Source organism: Phacochoerus africanus, chromosome 4, assembly GCF_016906955.1.
Source record: "Phacochoerus africanus isolate WHEZ1 chromosome 4, ROS_Pafr_v1, whole genome shotgun sequence".
NCBI lineage: Eukaryota > Metazoa > Chordata > Mammalia > Artiodactyla > Suidae > Phacochoerus > Phacochoerus africanus.
In genome coordinates this window covers 61,364,409-61,390,044 of record NC_062547.1, presented here as the reverse complement: position 1 = coordinate 61,390,044, position 25,636 = coordinate 61,364,409, and the positions used below count along the sequence as shown (strand labels likewise).

The 25,636-nt window shown below is 53.3% G+C and overlaps 1 protein-coding gene across 1 annotated transcript; it reads left to right on the top strand.

The window, feature by feature from the left end:
- The first annotated feature begins 838 nt into the window (after positions 1–838).
- Positions 839–25,020, top strand: COLGALT1 (collagen beta(1-O)galactosyltransferase 1). The gene is made up of 12 exons (XM_047776633.1): positions 839–1,140; positions 2,681–2,791; positions 3,996–4,113; positions 10,630–10,764; positions 11,668–11,872; positions 14,100–14,219; positions 19,581–19,657; positions 19,737–19,843; positions 20,124–20,256; positions 21,502–21,629; positions 22,810–23,016; positions 23,218–25,020. The coding sequence occupies exons 1-12, from the start codon at positions 878–880 to the stop codon at positions 23,483–23,485; spliced, it is 1,872 nt and encodes a 623-aa protein (XP_047632589.1). The 5' UTR covers positions 839–877; the 3' UTR covers positions 23,486–25,020.
- Positions 25,021–25,636: the final 616 nt, after the last annotated feature.

Genomic DNA, 25,636 nt, shown 5'->3' with positions numbered 1-25,636 from the left:
AGAATTTTCATCTTCCCCCAGTAGAATGAGATTTTTCTCATCTTTCCTGAAAGCTCCTTGCACAATGAGGACACCCTATCTGTACCTTGAATTTTACTCAGTATTGAGCCTCCCCCAACCACTCATGTTATTAAATACACATCTGAGCATCATTCTTAAAACTTAATTTTTAAGAATGACACAAAAACAATTCGAAAATACATTCGATTCTTGGAAAACAACTCCCTTGTGGGATTAATATGGAACTGTCCACCTTCCCTGCGGATCTTACGCTCAGCATGTTCCATCTTCACACCAAACCTGAGGGATCCTTATGATCCCATTTTACAGATGGACAAACTGAGGCTCACAAAGCGAGCCCACGTGGGGTCTGGATTTGAAGCCGGGTTTGGGGACGCCAGGGCCATGCACTTAGTACCCAACAACTCCTGGGGATAACTCAGGGAGGTCCACAACCAGGATGGTAAAACCCATGTTACAGACTTAGATCCTATGAATCCCAAACCAGATCCTAAAACCATCCAGGTCCGCCTCGTGTCACAGCCGAGGTCTTCATATACAAATTTAGTTAGATGGCAAAGCAGATGGGAGTCCCGGTGGGAGAGGTAGAGGTCCGCGTGTAGTTGGAGGGAGCAGGGGGCGGGGCGTCCCTGGCCCGCCTGTAGACTGACGTCACTCCGGGCTGCGGCTGCTGAGGGTAGACTGCGCTTTGTGTCTTTAAGACCTTTGGGAGGCGGGCCCTAACTGCCGACTCAAGCCAGGACCTCCCCTCCCCTTTAAGGCGCGCGGCAGGGGCGGGGCGGGGCCCCGACGGCCCCTTTAAGGCGCGGTCCGCGTCCGCCGGCAGAAAAGCAGTTTAAAGGCGACGCGTGGCGCGATGGCGGCGGCCCCACGCGTGTGCCGGCGACACCGGCCGCCGCTCCTGGCGCTGCTGCTCCTGCTGCTGTTGGCGCTGTCACCTCCGGGGGGTCCGCCGGGCGCCGCCGCCTACTTCCCAGAGGAGCGCTGGAGCCCGGAGTCGCCGCTGCAGGCGCCGCGTGTGCTCATCGCGCTGCTGGCGCGCAACGCGGCCCACGCGTTGCCCTCCACGCTGGGGGCTCTGGAGCGGCTGCGGCACCCGCGGGAGCGCACGGCGCTGTGGTGAGCTCCGTGCCCGCCGGCCCGGCATCCAGCTTGCTGCCCCCATCCCGGCAGGTCCACGCCACACCCTGCCCGCTGTCTTGGCACTGGGCAGGACGGGCCAGACCCAAGCATGCCCTCCGCTTGCTGTTCCTTCGGGCGGGCCAGATCCGCGCGTGCGCTCTGCCTGCTGTCCCCCTTCGGGGCGTGCCAGACCCACGCGTTCTTTCCTGCTTGCTTCCCTTCTGCCCCATTAGCACCGGGCGGAACCGCGCTTTGCCTGCTGGCCTCTTTAGGGTGGGGCGGGCCGCTGCCCTGACTCCTGGTACCCCATTAGGGCATATCCGGATCACCCGTGCGGCGCAGCCTGGGGCTAGCTAACCCCCTAACCCATTTAGCCCACATAGCTTCAAAGAAGGGAAGCCTGGAGCACTTCCTCCCCCCCAACTGGGGCGTTGCCGCAGCCCACATTGTACTTGAACTAACTGAAAGTCTTTCCACTCTACTGTTGTATTGGTCCCTGAAGCCAGCCCGAACCAGATCTCCTACCTTCTGACTACCAAAGTGGGTGGTAGACTAGGGGTCGGAAGGCATGAAGAGAGAGTCTCCTTCCTAGAAGCAGAATGGGGCAGGGACATGAACACTAATTGGTGACTTCCCGCCTCTTGCCCCAGTTTCCTCATTTGGAAAATGGAGATATTAATGTAATTCTTGTAGGGTTTGTCTCTGAGGATGAACCAGTTAATGAGTGTGAAGCCCTTGTGCTTGGCATCGTGGTTATTATTATCGCTGTTATTCTTGTCATCACTGCTAAATTTGTTGTAGACTAAATAACAATCTCATTTGGGAGAATAGCTCTCAGCTGCCTGGTCAAACTCTAGACTCCCAGATGTTCTTATTTCCTTCAGCTTGGGTAGTCCGAGCACACAGTTGGTGCTTAAGAAATGTTTGTGGAATTTCCTGTCATGGCTCAGCGGAAATGAATCTGACTAGCATCCATGAGGACGCAGGTTGGACCCCTGGCCTTGCTCAGTGGGTTAAGGATCCAGTGTTGCTGTAAGCTGTGGTGTCGTTCGCAGACACGGCTCAGTTCTGGTGTTGCCGTGGCTGTGGTGTTAGACCAGTGGCTACAGCTCCAATTGGACCCCTAGCCTGGGAACCTAAAAAGAAAAAAAAAAAAAGAAATGTTTGTGGAATCAATGAGTGACCACAGCCCACTCTGAGGTGAATTGAGGAAGAGGGGCAGGGCTGTATGATGTATATATATTTTTATTAAATTACGTGTCTTTAGTGGTGAATGTGGGTAGACGATCCTAGATGTCCCATAGTACTAACATCATCTATTGTGCTTTTGCGAAATTAGTTCATTTAATCCCCTCTGCTCCCTGTGAAGTGGGCCCTGTCCGCATCAGATGAGGAAATTGAGGCATGGTTGTAGGGAGCATCTTGCCCAGGGCTGTGAAGCTGATGGGAGGCCCAGCTGGGGAGTGGGAGCCCTTCTTGCCTCTCTGCTGCCCCTCTTGCCTCCCTAACTTTGCTCGCTGTCCTGCTCTGTCTGCAGGGTAGCCACAGACCACAACTCCGACAACACGTCAGCTGTGCTTCGGGAATGGTTGGTGGCCGTGAAAAGTTTGTACCACTCTGTAGAGTGGCGGCCAGCAGAGGAGCCCAGGTGAGCGCCAGATCTGTCCCTGATCCTCTCCTCCAGCTGGACTCGGCCGTACCCCTGCTCACACACCCTCCCTAACTCCCCATCATCTTGGGATAGACCCCAGCCCTAAGCTCCTGATGCTCTAGCCCAACTCTGCAGCCTCAAGCGCTGGCTTTGGCTACTCTTACCCCCAGCTCAGCCTCACAATGGGCCATAATCCTCCCTCTGGACTTTTACCCCAGACCTTTGCTCCACCTGGAATTCCTTCATTCCCTGGCCTGGCTTTGTTCCCTGTCTCACTCAGGCCAGACACCAGCTCTGCTGCTTAGTTTCCCTGTGAACCCTGGGGTGATTTGGATCCTTGATTCTTTTTTTTTTTTTGGTCTTTTTTTTTGCCTTTTCCAGGGCTGCTCCCACAGCATATGGAGGTTCCCAGGCTAGGGGTCCAATCGGAGCTGTAGCCGCTGGCCTACACCAGAGACACAGCAACGCGGGATCCAAGCCACATCTGCGACCTACACCACAGCCCACGGCAACGCCGGATCCTTAACCCACTGAGCAAGGCCAGGGATCGAACCCGCAATCTCATGGTTCCTAGTCGGATTTGTTAACCACTGAGCCACAATGGGAACTCCGGACCCTTGATTCTTTTCACTCTTTTTTTTTTTTCCTTATTTGGCCACCCCATGGCACATGGAGTTCCTGAGCCAGGGGTCAAATCTGAGCCACACTTGCAGCCTATGCTGCAGCTGCGGCAACGCTGGATCCTTAACTGTGCCGGATCTGGTATCGAACCTTCATCCCAGTGCTCCAGAGACACTGCTGATCCTGTCCTGCCACAGTGGGAACTCCTCTTTTCACTCTTCAGGATTTCTTTCTTTACCCACTCGACGCCCAGGCCAGATTCAAAGTCTGGAAGTACAGGTTTCAGCTGTTCTGCTCTGTGTCTTCACCTCTCCCAGTGGCTTCTCCTCACCCTCAGGGGTGTTCCTGCAAAGCAGTAGAGACCCCTTTCCCTCTGGGCCTTTGCAGATGCTGTGCCCACTACCTGGGACACACCTCCGTCCTCCTATTTTCTCCTGGCTTCTTCCCAGCCTTCAGATCCAGCTTACACATCCCTTCCTCCAGGAAGCCCTCCCTGACCACCCCGCATTCAGCCAGCTCGAGCCCTTTCTGGGCTCAGACGGTGCCCTGTGCTTCCCACATCCCAGCTGCCTCTCCGCAGGTCCTACCCAGACGAGGAGGGTCCCAAACACTGGTCTGACTCACGCTATGAGCATGTCATGAAGTTGCGCCAGGCAGCCCTGAAATCAGCCCGGGACATGTGGGCTGACTACATTCTGGTGAGTTTCTCAGCCAGCCAGCCACCCACCCATGCCAGCGGAAGGTCTCAGGTGTCCAGGAGGAGGGTGGAGTGGTGGGATGTGGAGACAAGCCCCATGTTACAGAGTTCGGGGTAGACTGAGACTCCAAGAGAGGATGTGCATTGTTGGAGGTAACACAGCCAGTTAGTGGAGAAACTGGGATTTGATCCTGAGCCACCTGGGTTCTTAATCATCAGGAACAAATGGGCTTTTGTATCCCCCTGTGGTTGGACCCTTGGGTCACTTCCTCTTTTATCACCATTGCCAGTGGTGTGAGATCTTGGTGGGGCCGTGATGATGACCTCTGGGTCACTCCAAGAAGCAGGAGGATAGGGTGGGGGATGTTGATGACACTGAGTTGCTGAGCCCTGACTTTCACTTCCTCCTCCTGGGCCCCTGGGAGGAAGGGGCTAGTTAAGGTTTGAGTGCAATGTGGGGTACATGCTTAGGGGTCACGGGTCTTCTGCAAGCTCCTTGACCTGGGCATGGTCCCCCCTGGTGTGACAGAGTGGGCATGGTGGCTGGACCTGGCTTGCTGGTGGAGGTGGAATGCATTAATGCCCAGCCTGACTGTGCCCGCACAGTGGGTTCCCATCTACGCCCCAGACCCCCAGCTTTGGTCTCTACCTTCTTTATTTCTCAGTCAGCATATGTCTGTCAGCTGCCCCCTGTGCCCTCTTCCTGCCAGGCCCTGGGGACCCAGTGAGGATTGGTGTTCCAGGAAAGGCGCTTGTAACCAGAAAACAAACAAAACTGAGTGAGGAAATACCAGAAGGCAACCCTTGCTGTGAAAGGCGCTTGATAGCGTATCAGCGTCCTGGAGCTGCTGTGACAAAGGTCACACCTTTGGGGGCTTAAAACAACACAAGGTGATTGTCTCTCAGGCCTGCGGTCTGAAATCCTGGTGTAGGCAGGGCTGCACTCTTGGGGAGGAAAGCTTCCTGGCTCCTTCCAGCCTCTGGGGGCACCAGCCCTTCCTTGGCTTGTGGCCACATCACTTAAATCTCTGCTTTTGTGGTCACATGGGCTTTGTCCTCCCCTGCCACCCCTTTTTGGCCACCCCAAGGCATATGGAGTTCCTGGGTGGGGATCAGATCAGAGTTGCAACCTGTGCAGCAGCAGCCACACCAGATCCTCTAAGCCACTATGTTAGGACTGAGGATCGAACCTTTGTCCTACTGCTGCAGAGATGCTACAATCCCTTTGCGCCACAATGGGATCTCCTGGCTCGTCTCCTTATAAAGTCACCACTCATTGAATTCAGCACCCCTCCCCAAGCCGATATGGACTGCATCTTATTTTACATTAATCATATCTGCAAAGACCCTATTTCCAAATAAGTCACAGGTACCAGGGGTTAGGATTTTAGCATGTCTTTTTTGGGAGGGGTGGGGTCCACCTTTCAATGCACAGTAGGTGGCAGAACCAGGTGAGCAGGGTTGGGGGCCTCCTTTAGGAGGTGGCCCTCACAGAGAAGGAACACAGGAGCCAGCCTCAGTGGGAGCTGGGCGCCAATGCGTGAGGCAGAGGGAACACAGCAGGGAGCGGGCTTGGGGCATTCAGGGACCAGCGAAGAGGCCAGTGTAGCCAGAGTACGGTGACAGAGCCGGCAATGCTGAAGTGGCAGGTGGGGGCCGGACTCTGCAGGCCAAGGGAGGGATGTGGCTTTCATTCTGAGGGTAATGGGGAGCCTTGGAGGGTGTGTGAGCAGGGGAGGGCTCTGTTCTAATTTCTTATTTTCAGAAGTCCCTGTGACTGTCATGGCGAGTAGGGCTCGTCGGAGCAGGAGTGGGGCAGTGTGAATCCAGGTGGGGGCCCATATGGGGCTATGGGTTCCAGATGTGTTCTGAGGCCAAGGGGACAGGTCCTATGGGTGGGTGCCTGAGCCTGGTGGGGAAGACAGAGCTATCTCCTGGAGGACGGAGGATGGAACAGGCTTCTTCCGGGGACCCCTGTGGTTGGTGCCTTATGAGACCATTTTATAGATGGGAAAGTAGACAGCCTGCTGGGTGGGGGTCTCAGAACCAGTGAGGCACAGACTTGCCAAAACAGTCCAGCGCAGATCACCTTGTCTCCCTCCCTGGGTTGTGCTTTCATGGTTCGGGGTTGCCTGGTTTTCACTTTTTTTTCCTCTCAGCAAACCTGGTTGGAACCCAAGGTTTTGACTCAAAACTCAAAGCAGTATTTGACACACCAGTATATTTTTGTAACCAGGGAGTCCACATTGGAATGTGAAATCATTTGTCTCATGTTTTTAAATTATTATTTTATTTACTTATTTATTTGCTTTTTAGGGTCACACTTGTGGCATATGGAGGGTCTCAGGTTAGGGGTTGAATTGGAGCTACAGCTGCCGGCCTACACCACAGCCACAGCAACACAGGATCTGAGACTCCTCTGTGACCTACACCACAGCTCACAATAATTCGGGATTCTTAATCCACTGAGTGAGGCCACGGATCAAACCTACGTTCTCATGAATACTAGTCGGGTTGGTTACTTTTGAGCCACAATGGGAACTCCTTAAATTATTATTAAAAAGGCCTCTCTTTTCCTCCTTTTTATAAACACTCTGGGTTTTACTTGTAAGAAATATATAAGAAACAACAAGAAGCTTAGGAAAGAGAGAAAGAAACAGATCTCATAATTTTACTGCCCAGAGAGAGTCTGGTTTTTTTTTTTTTTTGGTTTTGTTTTGTTTTTCTTTTTGCTTTTTAGGGCCACACCTGCAGCATATGGAAGCTCCCAGGCTAGGGGTAGGATCGAAGCTACGGCTGCCAGCCTACACCTCAGCCACAGCAATGCAGGATCTGAGCCGCACCTGCGACCTGCAGCACAGCTCACAGCAATGCCAGATCCTTAACCCACTGAGCAAGGTCAGGGATCGAACCTGCAACCTCGTGGTTACTAGTTGGATTTGTTTCTGCTGCACCACAATGGGAACTCCTAGCTCTACTTTTTTATTGAGGTACAATTCACATAGCATAAAATTAGCCCTTTCATTTATTTATTTATTTATGCTTTTATTTTTGCCTGCACCTGTGGCACATGGAAGTACCCGGGCTGGGGATTGAAATCTGAGCCACAGTTGGGACCTACACCACAGCTGCAGCAACGCTGGATCCTTAATCCACTGTGCCACAGCAGGAACTCCACAATTCGCCTTTTTTTGGGGGGGCGGTGTCTTTTTGTCTTTTTAGGGCCACACCCGCAATATATAGAGGATCCCAGGCTAGGGGTCCAGTTGAAGCTGCAGCTGCCGGCCACAGCCACAGCCACAGCAACGCTGGATCCTTAACCCGCTGAGCAAGGCCAGGGATCAACCCCTCGTCTTCATGGATGCTAGTTGGGTGCACCAACCACTGAGCCACTATGGGAACTTCCACAATCTGCCCTTTTTTTTTTTTTTTGTCTTTTTGCTATTTCTTTGGGCCGCTCCCGCGGCATGTGGACGTTCCCATGCTAGGGGTCGAATCAGAGCTGTAGCCACCAGCCTACGCCAGAGCCACAGCAACGCGGGATCCGAGCCGCGTCTGCAACCTACACCACAGCTCACGGCAACACCGGATCGTTAACCCACTGAGCAAGGGCAGGGATCGAACCCGCAACCTCATGGTTCCTAGTCGGATTTGTTAACCACTGCGCCATGACAGGAACTCCACACAATCTGCCTTTTTAAAGCATACAGTTCAGTGGCATTTAGTACGTTCATCATGTTTTGTACCCATCACCTCTTTCTTGTTCCAAAACTGGTTTCCATCGCCCCACAAGGAAACCCCATTCCCGTGAGCAGTCACTCCCCACCCCTCCCTCAGCCCTTGGTAACCACTAATCTACTTTGTCTTTCTGCGTATTTGCCTGTTTTGGACATTTCCCCACTATGTGACCTTTTGGGTCTGGCTTCTTACACTCAGACCTGACGTTTCCAGAGTTCATCCATGTTGGAGCACGCATCAGTGTTCCACTCCTCTTTATGGCTCAGTAGTATTCCATTGTATCAGCGTTCCCATTGTGGCTCAGTGGGTTAAGGACTCGACATTATCTCCGTGAGCATGCAGATTTGATCCCTGGACTCGTGCAGTGGGTTAAGGAATCAGTGTTGCCGTAGCTGTGGTGTAGGCCGGCAGCTGTGGCTCCAATTTGATCCCTAGCCCGGGAACTTTCATATACCTCAGGCAGGGCCCTGAAAAGCAAAAAGAAAATTCTGGAGTTCCCACTGTGGCACAGTGGTTAACGAATCCAACTAGGAACCATGAGGTTGTGGGTTCGAGCCCTGGCCTTGCTCAGTGGGTTAAGGATCTGGCGTTGCCGTGAGCTGTGGTGTAGGTTGCAGATGCGGCTCGGATCTGGTGTTGCTATGGCTCTGGCGTAGGCTGGCAGCTACAGCTCTGATTAGACCCCTAGCCTGGGAACCTCCATATGTCAAGGGTATGGCCCTAGAAAAAGGCAAAAAGACTATATAAATATATAGAATAAAATAAAAAAGGAAAATTCCGTTGTGTGGATGGACTGCGTTTTGTCTATCCATTCATCTGTTGAGGACAGTTGGCTTGTTTCTACAATCTAGCTTCTGTGGCTAATGCTCCTATAAACAGTGTGCAAATGTCTGAGTCCCAGTTTCCAGTTCTCTGGGCCTGAATCTAGGAATGGAATTGCTGTAAGCTGATATTTAACTTTTTGAGGAAGTGCCAGACTGTGCTGGCTGTTTCACTGCATATATATGCCAAAGTCTCGAATTCAAATGTCCGCAGGGGCTGGGCGGGGAACATAACACGAGCACAGCTTGTCCCAAGGGGCAGCCACCTCCTGCCTCCCAGTTGGGGCTTGCCATATGGGAGTGCCATTCCCATATTATTGGAGAAGGCTGCAGTTGTGGATTTTGCTGTTGTTTATGGCAGGTGATTCAGATGTTCTAAAAACCCTGCATGGGAAACAGAAAACATACCTGTGAACCAGATGCCTTTTTATTATTATTTTTTTTTCCTTAGAGCTGCACCCACAGTATATGGAGGTTCCCAGGCTAGGAGTCGAATCAGAGCTGCAGCTGCCAGTCTACACCACAGCCACAGCCACGCAGGATCCAAGCCGTGTCTGCAACCTACATCACAGCTCATGGCATCGCCAGATCCTTAACCCACTGAGTGAGGCCAGGGATTGAACCCACAACCTCATGATTCCTAGTCAGATTCGTTTCTGCTGCGCCATGACGGGAACTCCCCCAGATGCTTTAAAAAAAAAAAAAAATCTCCACCTTCCAATAGTTCTGTAATATTTTGTGCCCTGGAGTTCCCTGGTGGCTCAGCAGGTTAAGGATCTAGCATTTTCATTGCTGTGGCTCGGGTCACTGCTATGGTATGGGTTCGATCCCTAGCCAGGGAATTTCTGCATGCTGTAGGCACAGCCAACCTCACTGTTTTCCCATCCTGATCTGGTGGACAGGAACATCCTTACCTAATCATTTTCTGTAGCTTGGTCCCCCTCCCTCCCTCTCTCTCCCTCCCTTCTCTCCTTCCTTCTTTCCTTCCTCCGCACCTGCAGCATATGGAAGTTCCCAGGCTAGGGGTCAGATTGGAGCTGCAGCTGCCAGCCTACACCACAGCCACAGCCACACCAGATCTGAACCACATCTGTGACCTATGCTGCAGCTTGCAGCAACACCACATCCTTAACCCACTGAACAAGGCCAGGGATCAAACCCACATCCTCATGGACATTATGTCAGTGGGAACTCCTGTGGTGGCTTGATTTTTGATTGTCATGCCTCTTTCTACAGTGGGACAGGGAGACAGGACCAAAATTTCTGTAGCTGATTCTCCACTGCTACTCTACAGGGCTGTTCTCAGTTTGTATGATGAACAACCCTGCCATGAATATCATGATGTGGGCCTTCTGGAAGGTGTAGGTGACATAAGGTTTAGGGGGGACCAACAGGCACCCCTCACTATGGTGACCCTGTTCATGGGTTGGTGAATTTTATTCCAGGCTGCAGCAAACAAGTTATCATCTTTTTACCCTAACATTCCAGAGGTTAAGGGTGGGGTGGGGGGAAAGCCTTATGTAAAGAACGTATTTTTAGAGCTTTTTATTGGCATTTAAGTAACAGAAAAAAATGTGTGGCCACTCTCGCAGGGGTGGCCTCTGCCCCACCATCCTCCTCATCAACCAGCACTGCCCATCTTAAAAGTTCCCTTAGGTGGAACCACCCACTGTCACTTCTGGTGTCTCGTCAGCACTGTGTCTGTGGGACATTTGTATTGCTTTATGCTGTGTGGTCCGTCCCTTGCTGTTTAGTATATTTCATTGTGTGAATTGACTTGGCTGGTGGCTAAAGGCAGAGCTGTCTGTTGAGAAGACAGGTGGCTTCCAGGGTCACATGTGTTATTCCGGGTTCCCCAGACCCCCCAGGACTCTAGCCTCTGCCCCAGCTGTTCCAAGACGTGGCCTAGCCAGGTCATTTGGGCAGCTGATGCTGATGCCATGTTGGGTGTTTTGCAGTTTGTAGATGCAGACAACCTGATCCTCAACCCTGACACGCTGAGCCTGCTCATTGCTGAGAACAAGACGGTGGTGGCCCCCATGCTGGATTCCCGGGCCGCGTACTCCAACTTCTGGTGTGGGATGACTTCCCAGGTCAGGGGGCTGCTAGGGTAGAGCAGGGGCCTGGGGGTGATGGGGGCTGGGCTGAGCAAGTGGAGGCTGGGTTTGAAATCTAACTTATCATTACATTGCCTCATGATGAACATTTAATTAACACCATAGTGGTAATCCTTAAAGAGCCCCTTGAGGGAAGGTCTGTGGTTATGTCTTGTTCCCTCCTAATCCCCACTACCCCTATCACTGAGGCAGAAACTCAAACGCAGAGAGAGAAAGTGACTTGCCTCGGCTCACATGGCTGTGAAGTGGTGGTACCAGGATGGGACTTCAGGCATGGCTTGATCCAGGTGTTCAAACAGTATTCCTCTTCCTCTGTCCCTTGGGTGGTTTCATTTTCAGACTCCTGGGGAGTGATCCCAGCATCATTTAGCCAAAGTCCACTCTGATCCTTGTCCAGTTTCCTCCTACTCTGGAAATTACTGAAACCTGGAAGATGCCAGGCTCTGATTGTCCCACCCCAGGGTTGAAGATGGGGTTGTAGGCAAAGCCAAGGGGAATGAGGGCCAGGTGCTGGAGCAGGGCCCTGCCAAGGAAGGGAATCAGGTGGCTAGAGCCAGGATGCTGATCCATCTTGCCCCCTCCTATCTTTTTGTTTTGAATTGATGTGTAATGTGCAAAATCCTTGCTGATCAGAAATGGTGAACTGGGTTCTGCAAGTGAGTGACCCTTTCCCCATGTTTCTCTGCCATTGCCCAGCACCTGAGGCTCTGGGGTTGTAGATTGACTGGCTCTGCCCAGAGCCCTGTGCTCAGGAAATGCCCACTGCAGCCAGAAGCTGGCACCCAGTCTTACTCTCCAAGTGTTCCATGCCTCCCATTGCCTCAGGCCCCAGCCTTACCCTTGGGGACCCCCAGGCAGAACTCTGCCCCTTCCCCACAGGGCTACTACAAGCGCACGCCTGCTTACATCCCCATCCGCAAGCGGGACCGCCAGGGCTGCTTTGCAGTCCCCATGGTGCATTCGACCTTCCTGATCGACCTGCGGAAGGCGGCATCCAGGAACTTGGCGTTCTACCCTCCCCACCCTGACTACACCTGGTCCTTCGATGACATCATTGTTTTTGCCTTCTCCTGCAAGCAGGCAGGTGAGTTCACGGGGGGTTCGCCATCACGAGTTGTCTCTCTGGTTCTCTGCGACCAGTGCTGAGTCCATGAACGGTTCACAGAACCAGAACTGCAGGGTGTGGGGATGACCTCAGGTGTAGCTGTATCCAGGTGTTCAGATGATGGCCCCAGGGTTCATTCTCTCTCTGGCCCTGGCTTTGCCGGATGGCTTCACTTTCTGGGTCTCTAGGACGTACTTACTGAAAGTTATTTCTGTCTCAGTATTTTTCCCATTATCTGTAGCTGAGCATAATAATTCCCTAACTGTATAATTAGAGGGGGGAAAAGTTTAAAGAGAAACACAACCATGACACATAACGACAGCATAAACACAGCCATATGCAGATCTATCACTTATTTTAAACTATGGGTCAGCAAACTATGGCCCATGGACCAAATCTCACCCACCATCTCTTTTCCTATGGCCACAAGCTAAGACTGTCTTTTGGGTTCCTAGACCCAGTACTCAATTCCTATGTGTGTGCGTAGAGGTAGGGGTTCCTCACGCCAGCCAGCAATGCTGGGAGCCATTTAAACTCTCATTCTGATCCTGCCTGGAGGTAGCATCAGATTCCACAGGTTAAAGGCTCAGTCCCCACAAACTGTCCTCCCACTCAGCTTCAGCTGCTGGTCACAAACCCAGCTTGTCAGCTGTACCTCCGACCAAATGGCTATAAATCAGAGGTTCCCTCAACCCTTTTCTTGGGTTCTGCTCATTTGCAAGAGCAGCTCTTAGAACTTGGGAAACCCATTTACTTGTGAGATTACTGTTTTTTATAAAAAGATATAAAACTCAGGAACAGCCCAAGGGGAGAGACGCACAGGGCAAGGTGTGCGGGAAGGGGGCTTCCATGTTCTCTCTGGGTGCACCGTCCCCCTCTCACCACCTCCACATGGTCACCGACCCAGAAGTTCTCCAAACCTCGTCCTTTGGGGTTTTTATGGAAGCTTCCTGACATCAATACAGTTGATTAAATCATTGCCCTTTAGTGACTGATTCTGCCTCCAGCCCTCTCCCCACCTGGGGGTGGGACTGAAATTTCCAACCTCTAATCTCATAGTCAGGTCCCCTGGCAACCAACCCCCAGGTTTAGGTGTGTTCCAAAAGTCACCTTGCTAACATGACATTAGAAGCACCTTTTGGTTCTTACCATGTAGGAAATTCCAAGGATTTGGGGAGCTGTGAGCCAGGAACTGCAGACAAAGGCCAAATATATATATGAAAAATCGCAGCATCACAGAATGCTATTTTATGTTTTTAAATGGCTGGAGAAGACAAAAAGAAGCATGGTATTTTGTGACATCTGAAAAATGATAACGAAATTCACATCTCCTTGCCCATGAATGCAGTTTCATTGGCACTCAGCCATACCCATTAGGTATTGCTTCTGGCTGCTTTCATGTTCCACAAGCAGAACTGAGTCACTGAGACCAGAACTGGCCCACAAGCCTAAAGATTTACCATCTGGCCCTTTAGTGAAAATCACTTTCAGTGGGTTTTTTTCACTTAAAAAAAGAGATAACATCCTCATTATGAAATTTTAAACCTTGGAGTTCCCATCGTGGCTCAGTGGTTAACGAATCCAACTAGGAACCACGAGGTTGTGGGTTTGATCCCTGGGCTTGCTCAGTGGGTTAAGGATCTGGCGTGGCCATGAGCTGTGGTGTAGGTTGCAGACCTGGCTTGGATCTGGCATTGCTGTGGCTCTGGTGTAGGCCGGCGGCTACAGCTCTGATTAGACCCCTAGCCTGGGACCCTCTGTATGCCACGGGAGCGGCCCCAGAAAAGGCAAAAAGACACAAACAAACAAAATTTTAAACTGTTCAGAAAAGGACACAGGTAACATTACTAATGGTTGGTCCAGTTGCATCTCCTTTGTGTGCAAAAATGCCTTTACTGTTCACCGGCTGTTTTGCACTTTGCTTTGTCCTAGACTCCTATAGGGGCTAAGCCAGCACCGGTGCAAAGTGCTTATTAACACTTTCAGAGTTTTGGGTCTATGTGCTTGGCACCGTGAACCCCTGTTCTGGCTCCAGGTCCCAGACGGAGCGCCGAGCAGTCTCTGCTGGTTGCTGGGAGGAGGTGAACCCGTTTACGCGCCAGCCCCGTGCTGGGCTCTGGGACTAATGCTGCTGTTCAGAGGCTAACACCTCTGCTGCCTTATTGCTCCATTTTCACTTCTGCTCCTTGTTTTCTTTTGGCCCCAGAAGTCCAGATGTATGTCTGCAACAAGGAGGTATACGGCTTCCTGCCGGTGCCACTGCGGTCACACAGCAGCCTCCAGGACGAGGCTGAGAGCTTCATGCACGTGCAGCTGGAGGTCATGGGTGAGTCTGGCCATGCCACCCTGGGAGGGCTGAGTCGCCTCCCTCTCCCCGCCATCTCGCATCTATCTGTGAACACTGACTGAGTGCCTGCCGCGTGCCACTCTCTTCACTGGGCACTGGGAACCTGAGCTGAACAGGTGGACAGTTGTCCCTGCTCTCACAGAGCATCGGCTTGCAAACAGCTGTGCACATCATACTTGAGGAAATCAGGGTGGGCTTTCTGGTAAAGGTGGCATTAAGATGCAGTGTGGGAGTTCCTATCGTGGCTTAGCGGGTGGGGCATCTGTGGTTGTCTCTGTGAGGCTGCAGGTTCGATCCCTGGCCTCACTCAGTGGGTTAAGGATCCAGCGTTGCTGCAAGCTGCAGCGTAGGTCACAGATGTGGCTCGGATCTGATGTGGCTGTGGCGTAGGCTGGCAGCTGTAACTCATATTCAACCCTAGCCTGGGAAAGTCCATATGCTGCAGGTGAGGCCGTAAAAAGAAAAGGAAAAAAAAACTTGCAGGCTGAGAAGGAGTTAGCAGGAAAGAGGATTGCAGTTGGAGGACGAAGCATGTACAAAGGCCGGGAGGCCGGGAGGCCGGAGGAGCTGTGAGCTCAGGAAACAGGCGGGGCTGGTAAGTTGGGCAGGGTGGCAGGCAGGGCCAGGGCAGAGGCCTCAGGCATTGGGCGGAGGGGCAGGCCTTTTCCCCAGGGAGCCATCAGGAGTTGTGGAGGGTGTGGGAGCAGGGAGGACAGCAGGTTTTGCCAATGACCCTTTCCGTGTGTGGCAGCATCAGGACATAGCCCTTTCTGGCCATTTTGTCATCCTTGCCCCTGCCAAGCCCCAGGCCCACTATTGTTTGTTTAATATTTATCTTAAGCAGACACTTTTTTTTTTTAACCTGAAGACGTTCGTGTTTAAAAAGAAATTATATATTTTTACTGTGGTTGCAAGCTCATGTCTTTCTAATACATACACAGATTAATACATAAACTGTTACACTAGCAGTTTAACAGCCCTCTGGTGAGATGGGCTGTTAAATGCATGTGTGTCCCATGCGTGTGCACAGGGCCAAGCTACCATTGAGGCTGTTTGAGGAGGGGGCTTCTGCCCCAGCTGGTGGGAGTCTCCGAAGCAAAGAGTCAGTGGTACCACATCCTCTTTCGTGGGGGCCTTGCCCTGTGCTCACCACCTACATCCCTGTGAAGGCCTGTTAGTGGTGGCAGGGCCATTCCTCCCACTGTGCAGATGGAGAGGTGCTTGGAGGGCCAGGCTCTGCCCTGGGGCTCAGTTTCCCACTCGGCTGTTTCTAGAAGCTTCTCTGTGTGTCGCTCCCCCTTGTGGATGATGATGGAACAACACCCTGCCCTCTTTGTTTTGAGGAGGCTTTGGGGTCTTTTGAGATGACACCCCGAGGCTGCAAGGTCACCAGGGGAAAAGCCCCCCCTCCATGACACCCAAGTGTGTGTCCCATGCGTGTGCCCAGGCCCAGCCCAGCATCCCCACCAGGCCAAAATCACAAGATGTGCATCTCTGCATGTTGCCAGCTCCCAAGGGCTACTAGACCCTGAGAAGCTGCTCCACAGCTACCGTAGTTTTTCTCAGTTAAATTTTCACATATATTTCTATCATTATTTCTGGCCAGGAAACCATTCTCGTGCCTTTTATAAACTCAGACACAGCAGAGGCGTGAATATCTTCCTGTTTCTCAAGGATCAGAGCAAAGCACATAGAATAGATGGAAGGAGGGTCTGGAGGTTTCAGATATTTGTGCAAAGCCTTCCTTAGAGTCGCAGTGAAAACCACCTTTCTCTCCACCTGTGTGTGGGTACCTGGTCCCAGGTCATGCATGAGGTTTTTTGTGTGTTCAAAAATCTTCCCTATGACGAAATTTCACATGTATGGAAACGCTCGGAGTGATGCCCTCTGTGTATGGGGAATCCAGCCACTTCCTTCCTTTCCGACCTGCTTACCTCACCAACTGTGGGCTGTCTTTCTTGGGGCACCCCATAAAGCCAGCTGGGTATACATCCTATTCTTTGCATTTTAGCACACATGGGAACAGGTGGTAACAGGTTATGCCTGTGCAGCACGATGATTGTTTTTATTTTTTTGCTTTTTAGGGCTGCACCCTTGGCATATGGAAGGTCCCAGGCTAGGGGTTAAATCATTGCTACAGCTGCCCACCTACGCCTCAGCCACAGCCACGCAGGATCTGAGCTGCATCTGTGACCTACACCACAACTCATGGCAATGCCAGATCCCCGACCCACTAAGCGAGGCCAGGGATCGAACTCTTGTCCTCGTGGTTACTGGTCGGCTTCATTTCCACTACGCCACAATGGGAACTCCCATGTGTTTATATCCTTGTCACCAGACACAGGCCAGGCCCTGGGCTTCCCCAGGGTCCCCCACTGTCTTGTATCCACCATCTCATGGGTTTTTCCCATTTTGTGTCTCACATCAGTGGAATCGCACAGCAGGCTGCCCGAGTGTGTTGTCTTTCTGTGTGGCATCCTTACCTGTGCTGTCACCGGCAGTGTGTGTGGCTGTGGCTTGCTCCCCTGCCTTGCTGTGTAGTGTCCTCTATCTGTTCAGTTTCAGATACATTTGCTCTTGGCTGCGTCATATATCACTTTACCAGTCTTCTCCCGAGGAGCATGGAGGGCGTTTCCCATTTTTCCCAGCATTGCCATGAGTTTCCCATGCACACGTGTGAAAGAGTTGTAGACCTGCACCAATGGATGCAAAGTTAAGAAATATCTGCAGGAGTTCCCGTCGTGGCGCAGTGGTTAACGAATCCGACTAGGAACCATGAGGTTGCGGGTTCGGTCCCTGCCCTTGCTCAGTGGGTTAACGATCCAGCGTTGCCGTGAGCTGTGGTGTAGGTTGCAGACGCGGCTCGGATCCTGCGTTGCTGTGGCTCGGGCGTAGGCCTGTGGCTACAGCTCCAATTCGACCCCTAGCCTGGGAACCTCCATATGCCGCGGGAGCAGCCCAAGAAATAGCAAAAAGACAAAAAAAAGAAAGAAATATCTACAAGGTGGCCCTACCTTCCTCCAGCAGATGCAAAATCAGGGGTACCCAAGACCATGCTTAGGTTTGATAATTCACTAGAAGGACTCAAAATGCAGTAGAGGGAGTTTCCATCATACCTCAGTGGCAAGGGACCTGAATAGTATCCATGAGGACGTGGGTTCGATCCCTGGGCTTGCTCAGTGGGTTAAGGATCCAGTGTTGCCATGGGCTGTGGTCTAAGTTGCAGACGAGGCTCGGATCTGGCATTGCTGTGGCTGTAATGTAGGCCGCGGCTACAGCTCTGATCTGACCCCTAGCCTGGGAACTTCCATATGCCATGGGTGCAGCCCTAAAAATACAAATAAAATAAAATAAAAATAATCTCATTGGAAGTTGTTATACTCACAGTTACAGTTTATTATAGAACAAGAATACAAACTACTATTGGCAAAGGGAAAATGTGTGTGGGAAATATCCAGGAGTTGTGAGCACAGAGCTTCCGATTTTCCCTTTGCAGTTGAGTCACATGGACAAGAGCTTGCTTCTCCCAGCATTGCTGTGTGACAACACACATGGTGTACTGCCAACCAGGGATGTTTTCCCAAGCCTCTGCATCCAGGCTTTTTGCTGGGGCTCTTACTTGTGGACACAACTGACTGCCACTTGGCTGACCTCCATCTCTGGCCCCTGCAGAGGTTGAGCTGATACCAAGTAGCCTGAGACACACCCTCTGTGCGGGGGGTGGGGGGACCCCTAAATCACACTGTTGGCATAGATACCCAGTGGGCCCAAAGCCTAAGATAAACAAAGACACTTCCAAAGGCTTCAACCTCCCAGGAGCTAGGAGCAAAGATCTCTCCGTGATTGAGTTTAAATCTTCACCCCGTGATGGATCTAGGAGTGTTATGTTTTTCTAATCCCTGTGCTGTGGGTCTCTCTGGAAAGACGGCATTGCATTGTTCCTCCTGAACCCCGATATGCTCCATTTTCCCAGAACTCAGATGAAAGGATGCACTGATACCCTACCCCACTTAGGTGGGTCCTTTTGACATCCATACCCCAAGGGGGTTGGCAGAGGCTCAGAAAGAGGGAAAGGGCCCTTGGGATTTGAAGCCGGGTCCTCAGATCCTAAAGCCTTGCCCTTGGGTCCCAGGCTCCCCTGAAGAGGGCGGTGGGGGGATGGGGGTGGCAGGGAACTGTGATGGGCCCGGGATGGGAGGAAACCTCAGGGTACAGTGTCCCTGGAGGAGGCCCAGTCTGTGAGGTGGGAGGTGCCCGGTTGGCTCTGGGCCTCGCCCAGGGCTCTCCCAGACAGAGGGACCTGTGTCTGTCCTTCCAGCTCACACAGGACCTTTGTTCTTGGGGAGGTGGATGCCACACTTACTGTCATACTGGGCTTTTCTGGGTCAGTGGGGCAGACAATCAGGTCTGTGGATCTGATCTTTGTGTGGGAAACTGTCAGGGAGGTGCCGAGACCGGGCCCCAAGGCTATGTTCTGAGCACTGCTAAGAGCAGCTAAAAGGGGAACAGCCATGACCACCCTGAAATTCTTGGCATACCTTGGCTTGTAGATGTGTCACTCCAGTCCCCTGGCCATTTTCTCCCTGTGTCTTCACACCGTCTTCCCTCTGTGTTTCCCAGTTTTATAAGGACCTTAGTCTCATTGATTGGGACCCACCCAAATGACCTCATTTTACCTTGAATCACCTCTGTAAGGATTTTTTTTTTTTTTTTGGTCTTTTTAGGGCTACACCCACAGCATATGGAGGTTCGAAGGCTGGGGGTTGAATCGGAGCTGAGGCTACCAGCCTGTGCCACAGCCACAGCAACGCCAGATCTGAGCCAGGTCTGTGACTTAAAACCACAGCTCATGGCAACGCCAAATCCTTAACCCACTGAGCAAGGCCAGGGATCGTACCCTCATTCTCATGGATCTTATTTGGGTTCATTAGCCGCTGAGCCATGAAGGGAACTCCTAAAGATCCTATTTCTAAAGGTCACTTTCTGGGGTTCCTGCTGTGGTGCGCTGGGTTAATGATCTGGCTTCTTTCTGTGGAGGTGCTGGGGGTGGGGGGGGGGGGGGGAGGAAGGGTGTTTCAGCAGAGGCCCAGCATGTGCAAAGGTCCAGAGGTAGGAAAGGGCGATGGCTGAGTCTGGAACTGCGTCAACAGCCTGAGTGAGTAGGAGGCGGAGGAGAGACTGACCCTGAACGTTCCGGGTGTGGCTGGGTCTCTAATGTCAGGCCATGTAGCTCAGGGTAACAGGGAGCCACACGGGAGCTGGGGAGGGGGCACTGCAAAGAAGCTGGAGTCCCTGCTCCCAAAGACCCAGGTGACCTCTTGGCTTCTCTGTACCCCACAGTGAAACACCCGCCAGCGGAGCCCTCGCAGTTTATCTCAGTCCCCACGAAGAAGCCAGACAAGATGGGCTTTGATGAGGTGGGCCAGGTCGTCCCTGGGGGGTGGGGGTGGGACCGGGGGCCGGCCTGGAGGGTCCAACCGAGGCTCCGGGCTGCAGGTCTTCATGATCAATCTGAAGCGGCGCCAGGACCGGCGGGATCGCATGCTGCGGGCGCTGCAGGAGCAGGAGATAGAGTCCCGGCTGGTGGAGGCTGTGGACGGCAAGTGAGTCGGGACCTGGTGGGGGAAGGGTGGCTCTGTGTGTGGGTGTAGACCACACTGGTAGGGGCCATGGAGAGGGTGTGAGGCTGACCTTGGGGTGGGGTGGGGTGGGGGGGAGGCACTGGCACCTCTGCCCATGCATGTAGACTGCACTCTGGTAGGCCTGGCCACCGTGGGGTCCAGGAGTGATGCCAGCGGTGGAAGAGGGAGGGGAGTGCTCATAGTGGAATCACAGGCAGAGAGCATCTTCCACTGACCTGCCCTCCTTACCCGCCCCTTGCAGAGCCATGAACACGAGCCAGGTGGAGGCGCTGGGCATCCAGATGCTGCCTGGCTACCGGGACCCCTACCATGGAAGGCCCCTCACCAAGGGCGAACTGGGCTGCTTCCTCAGCCACTATAACATCTGGAAGGAGGTGGGTCAATCCGGGGGGCAGGGCCCTCTTGGCCTTCTTAACAGCTTAGGGAGGGAATCCCCTGCAAGCCCCCCACCCCCACTTCCCTGCAGGCTTCCAAAACCACGGCAGGATACAAGGCCTCTTTTTCGGGTTGCCTGAACCCTGAATGGGGCAGCTGCTGTCCTTCTCCTGTACAGATGTGGAGACTTAGTCTGGGGAGGGGTGAGCCTGGCCCTCGAAACAGGTAGGCTCTGGAGCCCGGGCCCTCCAAGCAAGGCCTCTTCATGCTCAGCTGCCATTCAGTTTCTAGAGCCTGGGCTCCATGCTCAAAGCTTACTAGTAGGAGTAACAGCATGGTGACATTAACTAATGCAGACCCCACTCAATGGTACCCTGTTTGCCCCAGAAGCTCATCAGATACCCGTGGAGGGAGAGGCTAAGATGGGCAAGGATGCCAGGCTGGGACTTGAACCTGGGATTATCCGGCATGAGGCTAAATAGGGCACTGAGTGTTTGAGGCGACCTCAGCCAGGTTGCCTTCCTTTTCTGAGATTCATCATGGAGGGCATGGCACAGAGGGTGCAGTGTCAAGGTGGCCCTGAAGCAACCTGGGTTTAAATCCAGCCCTGCCTCTGAGAGGTGTGAGCTCTGTGAGCCGGGCAAGCACTTCTCAATCTGAGCCTCAGTTTCCCCAGACAATGAAGTTCGAACTTCAGGGGCAGTCATGAAAATTCTAAAGTTAATTCATTCAGGGAACATTTGCCAAGCACCTACTGTGTGCCCAGCCTGATGTTAGTGCATAGGACATGACAGCTGTCAAGATAGACCCAGCCCCCATAGGGTGGTCATAAAGAAATAAAGGACAATGAAGTGAGAGACATCTACAGAGAAGGCCCAGGGTTATGATTTATCCTCAACTGGCAGCTTTGGGTGATAGTCAAGGAAGACCTCTTGGGTAGGTGACATTTGAGCTGAGCCCAGAAGGGTGAGTGGGGACCTGCCTCTTGTTGTGTGGGGGAAGGGTGCCCTGTGTCAAAATCCAGGCCCTGGGGTAGGAAGGGGCAGCCAGGCTGAGGCTGTGGAGTCTGCTGCTAAGTTGTGAGAAGGAGGTTTTGGCCAGGAGGTAGGTCTGTGCTTGGTGGTGGTGATGTTGGGGAGGTGTTTGCTTTTCTTCTGGTGCCTGGAAACTTTTAAGCAGAATCAGCTTTGGGATCAGGCCTGACCTTTGTGTCTCTAAGATCTCAGTGGGGCCTTTTCCCTCAGGTTGTGGACCGTGGGCTGCAGAAATCACTCGTGTTTGAGGACGACCTGCGCTTTGAGATTTTCTTCAAGAGGCGCCTGATGAACCTTATGCGGGATGTGGAGCGGGAGGGCCTGGACTGGGACCTCATGTGAGTGGGGCCTGGGTGACTCAGAGGGCGGCCTAGAGCCTGTAGGTCTGAGGGCCTTTGCAGGTTAATAGATTTGGCCAACTTTTGGGAGCTTGGCAGGAGGTCTCATTCTAGGGGTTCTTTGGTGGCCCAATGATTTAAGGAAGTCTCATTCTTTTTTTTTTTTTTGTCCTTTTAGGGCCACACCCGAGGCATATAGAAGTTCCCAGGCTAGGGGTTGAAATCAGAGTTGGAGCTGCCGGCCTACACCACGGCCATGGCAATGCCAGATCCAAGTTGCATCTGCGATCTACACCACAGCCCATGGCAACGTCAGATCCTTAACCCACTGAGTGAGGCCAAGGATCGAACCTGCATCCTCATGGATGCTAGTCAGATTCTTAAGCAGCTGAGCTGCAAAAAGAACTTGCAAAGAGGTCTCATTCTTGACCTGGAAGTCCAGCGCCCCAGTAGAAGGCTCTGGGCTCCTTCAGGGCTTGGAGACTTGACTGGAAGGTGGAGAGTTTGGCTAAGGTTCCACTGGGCAGCCTGTGGGCATGGCTAAGGACCTTGGGGTGTGGCTTGGGTGGGTGTGGCCAGGGCTTGGGAGCAGGACCAAAGCCTTTGGGAGGCGGGGCTGAGTATGAGGTGTGGCCAGGGAGCTCCCCTCTTAGACCGGGGCTAGGTGGAGTGAGGTCTGCAAATTTCCAGAACAGCCCTTTGGAATCTCATGTAGGTGGGTGGGTTCATCCTCCTTTCCTCCCTCCCTCCCTCTCCCGTGTGCCTGCCCCTGATTGAGGTTCTGGCCTTGGACTCAGGCCCATGCTGTTCATATGAACAGTAACTGCTCCCCCTCACCCCTGACTGCCTCACCACATCCATCCACCTGGCCCACCTGCCCCCCAGCCCTCTGAACCCGGAACACTTCCCCCTCAGCCCCTCTGTCCTTTCTGTGGCACAGCCTCAGAGACCGCGCAAACACCCTCACTTTCCCAGCTGAAATCCTCCCCAGGACCCTCAGAGAAAGCCCGCACTCCTCCCTGCCGGCCCAGCCCCCTGCGGTCCTGCTCTCACCTGGTCACATCCAACCCAGGGCCTGATCGGTGCTCACTCCAGCCCTGACTCTCTGGGTTAGTGTTCTCGGGTGAGCAGGTGGGCGGACGGAAGGTGACAACCCATCCGCCCCTGCTCTGCACCCCAGCTATGTGGGCCGGAAGCGGATGCAGGTGGAGCACCCGGAGAAGGCTGTGCCCCGTGTGAGGAATCTGGTGGAGGCCGACTACTCGTACTGGACCCTGGCCTACGTGATCTCCCTGCAAGGCGCCCGCAAGCTGCTGGCCGCCCGGCCGCTCTCCAAGATGCTGCCCGTGGATGAGTTCTTGCCGGTCATGTTTGACAAGCACCCAGTGTGAGAGAGGGTGATGGGGGGCCAAAGGGCTGGGGTCTCACTTGTGGAGCTGACCTGGGTGGGGGCGTGAGGCTCATGGGTCCCAGGGAGGGGGCTTTTGCTCTGCCCTCTTCTTTGTGTGTCCCCTTGGCCACCACTTCTGTCTCCATCTGTCCCTTACCCACAACCCACTGCTGCCCCCACATCCCTCCTCCCCTGCAGGTCGGAGTACAAGGCCCACTTCTCACCCCGAAACCTGCGCGCCTTCTCCGTGGAGCCCCTGCTCATCTACCCGACGCACTACACAGGGGACGACGGGTACGTCAGCGACACAGAGACCTCGGTTGTGTGGAACAACGAGCACGTCAAGACCGACTGGGACCGGGCCAAATCCCAGAAGATGCGGGAGCAGCAGGCCTTGAGCCGCGAGGCCAAGAACTCAGACGTGCTTCAGTCCCCACTGGACAGCGCTGCCCGGGACGAGCTCTGAAAGCTCTGAAGGGCAGTGGCCGCGAAGCCAAAGTAGCCGTTTCTGGCCTGGCTCCCACTCGCTCACCCACTGGGCACAGCATTTGGGTGGGGGTGGGGGGCCTGGGCCCCTGGCAGTCCAAGAAGGGCTCCCCACACAGCGGCGTTCAGCCAGCTCTTGCTCAGCAATCACGTGCACACAGGCAGCATTAACAGAGTGCCTACTGCATGCCAGGAACAGGTGGATTGGGTGGGAACAGTTCATCTCTCTGTGGGCCCCGAGAGATGCATTAACCGGGTACCAGGTTCCTGTGTTACGGCAGTGAGTGAGGTACAGTTATTCCCTCCATCAATGATGGATCCAATCAAGCATTATCAATTCCCCCGTCAAGAATCAGGCACTAGGGAGTTCCCATCGTGGCTCACTGGTTAATGAATCCGACTAGGAACCATGAGGTTGCCGGTTCGATCCCTGGCCTCGCTCAGTGGCTCGGATCCCGCATTGCCATGGGTGTGGTGTAGGCTGGCAGCAACAGCTCCGATTAGACCTCTAGCCTGGGAACCTCCACATGCCATGGGTGTAGCCCTAGAAAAGAAAAAAAGACCAAAAAAAAAAAAAAAAAAGAATCAGGCACTAGTGAAACACTCACTGTTTGAATTCATTCAAGTATTTATTGAGTGCCTACTGTGTGCTGAGCACCATTCTATGCTCTGGGAATAGTGAGATAAACTATCATTTATTCAAACACAAAGAGCACCTACTGCGTGCCTGGTACTTGCCACACGAATGTTCTTATTGTCTTGGTGCGTTTATTGAGTGCCTGCTGTGTGCCAGGAGCTGAGCCTGGTGCTAGGGCCGAAGATGAACAAGGTGCTTTTAACTCTTTAATTGGTTTCTTCCTCACACATCTGAAGAGTTGTTCAGTCAGCATTTGATCACCCACAGAGATGAACAAGATGAGTCCTTTCATTTCTTCATGCAGCAAGCATGTATCGAGTGCCTACTGTGTGCCTGACCTCATGGACTCCTAGTGGGGTTGACTGAGTTGGATCCCCCCCCATCACCCAGGCTGTGTGCAGACATCTCTTGCCACTGCCTGGGAGCAGGGGTGTCTCTTCCCTCACCAGAGGCAGCCACAGGTTCCAGTGACCACATGTCCTCACGCGAGTCCTCCTAGACCCAGCCCCCCTGGAGGGGGCGAGGGGCGAAGCTGGGGGCGGGGTCTCCCATGCCCACCCCTGGTCTCGGTTGCTTGACCGCCCTGCCCTGCATCTCAGGTGTGGTCTCTGCCTGCTTGATGGTGTTCCTCTGTCCAAGCCTTTGGTGGGATCACGTATGTGGGGGCTTATTCTGGCTCAGCTGCACTGGGGTGCCACCCACAACCTGGGCAGGACGTGCCCCAACACAGGCTGGAGGACTCGCTGTACCTTCAGCCTGAAACGAATGTCAGAGCTGGCCAGCAGTGCCCCATTCTGGCAGGGATGACTGCTGTCCAGCTCGGCTCCTGGATAACTTGCTTATTTTTGTATTAAAAGTTCCTGGTTGGTTTTCATGTACATGTGCATTGTCTCCTTAATCAGATACTCTGTTCACTGCCTGCTTGCCGCCCACACCCACACTCCCCATCCAGCTTGAGGCCAAGATGTGGGAGGAGACCAGGTGCTGGAGAGATGCCAGCGGTGTGGGGCAAGGGCTGAGCCAGAGCCCAGTGTCCCAGCCTGCCCGTAAAACTTCCCCAGAATAGCCCAGGGACAACAGATGGTCAGCCTCACTCTGTCCTGCGGGATCAACTGGAGGAGTGTCTCAGATGACATAATGAGGAGGGGAGCTGTCTTAATTTGGAGGCACCAGAAAACAGACTCCTGGCTGAGGATTTGAGTTACCCAAGAAGGGACCCTGGGAAGCCCTGATGGTGGTCAAGACATGAGGCAGAGAGGGCAGGCCCCCTGCAGGGGGCGCCAGTGAGCGGTTCACTCCTCCAGTAACCCAAGGGGCAAGGGTTGGGTTACCGTGGAGTCAACAGAGCCCTCAACAGCATTTGAACTGTCTGGATCAAATTCTAAAGGGTTCTCAAGGTTCTTCAGCCCTTAGGGTGTGCAGGCATATAACCAAGGCTTTTACAAAATGACAGATGGTGTGTAGTTCGTGTGAAAAAAATGAGAAATATAGCTA